The sequence below is a fragment of the Oncorhynchus kisutch genome, unplaced genomic scaffold (genome assembly GCF_002021735.2).
Source record: "Oncorhynchus kisutch isolate 150728-3 unplaced genomic scaffold, Okis_V2 scaffold845, whole genome shotgun sequence".
NCBI classification, from domain to species: Eukaryota; Metazoa; Chordata; class Actinopteri; order Salmoniformes; family Salmonidae; genus Oncorhynchus; species Oncorhynchus kisutch.
Window position 1 is genome coordinate 2,474 of NW_022262790.1, and position 5,027 is coordinate 7,500.

General features: G+C 49.6%; 1 protein-coding gene across 1 annotated transcript in view; it reads right to left on the bottom strand.

Moving 5' to 3' along the window:
• Nucleotides 1-314: 314 nt before the first annotated feature.
• Nucleotides 315-5,027, bottom strand: part of LOC116362573 (cell wall integrity and stress response component 4) — a gene marked incomplete at its 3' end in the record, with an annotated part of 56,861 nt that continues 52,148 nt past the window's right edge. The window contains exons 3-4 of the mRNA XM_031816642.1: nucleotides 626-1,088; nucleotides 315-408 (exon numbers count right to left, since the gene is read on the bottom strand). Coding sequence (XP_031672502.1) covers nucleotides 315-408; nucleotides 626-1,088 — 557 coding nt within the window. The remainder of the gene's footprint in view (nucleotides 409-625; nucleotides 1,089-5,027) is intronic.

Below are 5,027 nucleotides of genomic sequence, written 5' to 3' on the forward strand. Positions count from 1 at the left end.
CGTAAGAGAAACACCTGGAACTAGACCCCTACATACTGGTCTGTTCAACCAATCCAGTAAATGTGGAGGAGGAGTTATGTCGCCCTGCGGTCACCATGTTAATGTCCAAAAGCAGAAGTCAGGTCACAGGCTCTCTTTTTTCATTTCCCCTGAAAACCAGAACATCCAGTTGTTGAGGACTCAGCAGAGGCTACACCACACATGAAAGACAGCGAGAGAGATAGAGAAAGAGTGATATAGAGAGACAGAGACAAAGACAGAGAGAGAGAGAGATACATACAGAGAAAGAGAGAGTAGGTGTGAGTCCTACTGACCTGAGCCAGGGCAGTGGTGTCATTCAGAGCTCTACTCAGAGCCTGGGTCAGCCCTCTACGCAGGTTCTGTCTCTGGATGCTGTCCAGGCGGTTCCTTCTCACATGGATGGTCAGAAACTGTAGAGACAAAAATATGAGAGGGTGAGAGAGAGAGAGAGAGAGAGAGAGAGAGAGAGAGGGAGGAGGAGGCAGGGAAGAGAAGAGAGAGAGAAGGAAGGCATATTCTATTTGGAAAATAGAACTATATATAGTCAACTATATATCTGTGTATTTACAACCATAACCCCAACTACGACCAACAATGTAACAACCTGTTGAGAAAAGGTTCATTCTTTTTTCTGTGTCTCTTACTTGTTTTAACCCAGATCTTCTCTGTGACGTTGCACTGCCGGGGTGGAGCCTCCGTGGTGGTGGTGAAGGGGAACGGGGTGGTCGTCCCTCTGGGTTTGGTCTTTGGGATTGGAGGTGACAGTGTTCTCCTGGAGGCTGGAGCAGTGGTGGTTCTGCGTGTTGTTGTCGTGGTTGGGCTCTCTGTGATTGGCTGTGTTGTGGTTGTGGTGGAAGCTATGGTTGTGGTGGTCACGGTCGTGAGCTGGAGGGATGCAGTCGTTGTGTCCTCTCGAGGGGTCAAAGGTGACACCTGTGATGTTGTGAGTGCAGGCCTGTCGGCTAAGGTGAGGTTCCCTGTTTGGGATAATCTGGTCTCGTTGTCTTTGGGGAAATTAACCCCTGTCTCTCTGGATGTTCCCACAGTTAACTCCTCCATCGCTGTCTCTGTAAGAAGAACAGAAGTCACACTCACTTCTTCTGAGAGATGGGAGGGGAATGATGATGTCACACTGGATGCCAGGGCAACTAATAATGATGTAACACCACGAGACATGAGTGAGGAGGAAGATGACATACCAGTGGACAAGTGGACAGTGGATGATGATGTCACGTTGGGATGCCAGGGAGCTGGGTGATGAAGTCACACCATGGGACATGAGGGCAGAGGATGATGATGTAAGAGCAGGTGACAAAAGGGCAGAGGGTGATGACATCATACCAGTGGAGGGGAAGACACTTGATGGGGATGGTGACATCACACTCAACCCAGAAGTGGATGATGTTGAATCAGAACGTTCCATGGAGAGGGAGGACAGACTGGGAGCTGTGGTGGGACTGGACACACTGTTGATGTGAGATTGGTGTGACACGACGGATGATGACGATGTCATTGATAACAAGGCGGAAGATGATGAAGACAATGGTGATGACGATATTGCTGCTGATGATGATGATGAAGATGATAGTGAAGATGGTGATGACGATGGTGAGGATGATAATGATGATGATGATGAGGGTGATGATGGCAAGTCTACTTGTACGTTCATTGTTGAGTTAGTATGTCCCGTGTCCATAATGACATGTTCATGGGGTGCAGGGTTATTCAGAACTGTTGCGTCAGAAATAGTGACAGACTCCGACGTGCTAACACTTACATTCCTCTCAGACGCTGTATACTTGTTCTGATGGGCAGATGAGAGGTAGATGACGGCTGAAATAGTCACAGAGTTATCAGTTGTGGTAGAGACTGGCATGGATACTGATAATGGTGATGTTACCCCCTCTAACAGGGGAGTGTTGTTCTCTGGCATGGACACTGATAATGGTGATGTTACCCCCTCTAACAGGGGAGTGTTGTTCTCTGGCATGGACACTGATAATGCTGATGTTACCCCCTCTAACAGGGGAGTGTTGTTCTCTGGCATAGACACTGATAATGGTGATGTTACCCCCTCTAACAGGGGAGTGTTGTTCTCTGGTATGGACACTGATAATGCTGATGTTACCCCCTCTAACAGGAGAGTGTTGTTCTCCGTGGTTCTCTTCTGTGTAGTGGAGGATATAGAAGCCACCTGATTGGCTGGCGTCAAACTCCAGGGCTTGGGTAATGGTGTCACTTTAGAATATGTGACAGATGTGTGTCCAACAAAGGTATCCTCTCTCCCATTTGACATCAGTGTAGCTGCACCAGGGGAGAATGCTCTATCAGGTGAATGAGAGGAGACAGATGGTAGAGAAAGATACCTACTACGTCCATTGAGTCTCAGGGTTTTAGTGGAAAGTCCCCCTGTATCAGAGGTTATGGTATTAAAATATGTAGACCATGTTGTTGAGGACACGCCCATTTTCCTGTCTGTATCAGAATGAGAACTATGCTCATGTATTAATGGTGTCTGTGACGGAGTAGGGTATTCCCTCATGACGGTGGGACTTTCTGACATTGTAGAGAGAACATCTTTTCCCCTTATTGTGCTTTTCGTTCTGTGGGAGACAAGTTTAAGAGGAGTCGGAACAGCCTCTGCAGTGTTAACATATGCAGGGATATCAGTGGGGCGTGGATAAGGAGAACCTTCAGAGTCAGTCCCTCTGGAAATCAAGGAGTCCTCTGTAACATAAGAGGAGGGTGTTGGAGAACTCATTAATGGGGGTGTTCCCTTATAAACATCAACACTTAGGTCTGTGATGTAAGTGGAGGAATCCTCAACTATAGCAGAAAGGGGCCAAACTGAGCCAGTCTCTGTGTTCTCAGCAGGCGTGTGTGTAATATCAGCAGAAGCATCAAGTGGTGTCAGATGTTCAGGTGAACTGGAGTGGACCTGGGCTGTGGAGTGAACCTGGGCTGTGGAGTGAACCTGGGCTGTGGAGTGGACCTGGGCTGTGGAGTGAACCTGGGCTGTGGAGTGGACCTGGGCTGTGGAGTGAACCTGGGCTGTGGAGTGAACCTGGGCTGTGGAGTGGACCTGGGCTGTGGAGTGGACCTGGGCTGTGGAGTGGACCTGGGCTGTGGAGTGGATCTGGGCTGTGGAGTGGACCTGGGCTGTGGAGTGGACCTGGGCTGTGGAGTGGATCTGGGCTGTGGAGTGGACCTGGGCTGTGGAGTGGACCTGGGCTGTGGAGTGAACCTGGGATGTGGAGTGGACCTGGGCTGTGGAGTGGACCTGGGCTGTGGAGTGGACCTGGGCTGTGGAGTGTGTTTGAAAAGTGTGATCTGTCTCGCCTGTCGCAGTAGGATCGGGTGAGCCGACAAACAGTGAGGTCCATGTTGAGGACATGTCTCTCTCTGCTGTATCAGGGGATGTTACAAGGGACATTTCAGGGGACGTTTCAGATAACATTTCAGTTGACATTTCAGAGGAATTTACAGGGGACATTTCAGGTGACTTATCTAGGGACATTTCAGGGGTCATATCAGGGGAACCTACCTCAGACCCTGTGCTAACAGAAATATACAATGGCCTTGTTTGAAACTGGGTCGCTGACAGTGAGGTAGCGCGAGGCGTCGCTAACAGCACTACAGGTCTGTGTGTAGATGTGGTTCCTCTAGAGCCAGACTGGGTCGGTGCATCATCAGTTCTGTGGAGACTAGAGACAGTTGGGTTAAGGTAAGGGTGCTTGGTGGTCAGGATGATGGAGAGGGTGAATTGGGGATCCTGGGGTACTGTTGAGGGACTAGCATGCAGTGTGGGAGAGGTTAACGCCCGTGTCAGGTGCTGAGCTAAAGTTGATGGATCAGTGACAGGAAGTGACATCAGGCCCGTGTCAGAATTCAAAGAAGGAGTCAGCGAGGTTAGAGGGGTCAATCCTGCGTCTCCAAGGGTTACGCTACTAGCAGACATGGGCGAGTCACTCAGTGTTTCAGACACAGAACTGAGAGTGGAGTCACTCAGTGTTCCAGATACAGAGCTGAGAGTGGAGTCACTCAGTGTTCCAGATACAGAGCTGAGAGTGGAGTCACTCAGTGTTCCAGATACAGAACTGAGAGTGGAGTCACTCAGTGTTCCAGATACAGAGCTGAGAGTGGAGTCACTCAGTGTTCCAGATACAGAGCTGAGAGTGGAGTCACTCAGTGTTCCAGATACAGAACTGAGAGTGGAGTCACTCAGTGTTCCAGATACAGAGCTGAGAGTGGAGTCACTCAGTGTTCCAGATACAGAACTGAGAGTGGAGTCACTCAGTGTTCCAGATACAGAGCTGAGAGTGGAGTCACTCAGTGTTCCAGATACAGAGCTGAGAGTGGAGTCAATCAGTGTTCCAGATACAGAACTGAGAGTGGAGTCACTCAGTGTTCCAGATACAGAGCTGAGAGTGGAGTCACTCAGTGTTCCAGATACAGAACTGAGAGTGGAGTCACACAGTGTTCCAGATACAGAACTGAGAGTGGAGTCACTCAGTGTTCCAGATACAGAACTGAGAGTGGAGTCACTCAGTGTTCCAGATACAGAGCTGAGAGTGGAGTCACTCAGTGTTCCAGATACAGAACTGAGAGTGGAGTCACTCAGTGTTCCAGATACAGAACTGAGAGTGGAGTCACTCAGTGTTCCAGATACAGAACTGAGAGTGGAGTCACTCAGTGTTCCAGATACAGAGCTGAGAGTGGAGTCACTCAGTGTTCCAGATACAGAACTGAGAGTGGAGTCACTCAGTGTTCCAGATACAGAACTGAGAGTGGAGTCACTCAGTGTTCCAGATACAGAGCTGAGAATGGAGTCACTGAGGGGGTGACTTCTTGTCTGAGCAGTTGAATCCAAGCTGACTTCCCCTCCTGCTCTTCCTCCCTCATCATTATTCCTATTGGGGTCAGGAGCGCTTGGGCTGGTGTGCCCTGTGGCTGTTACTAAATCACTGGGATATGTTGAGCTCTGAGGAGATGCTGTGCTCCAGTAA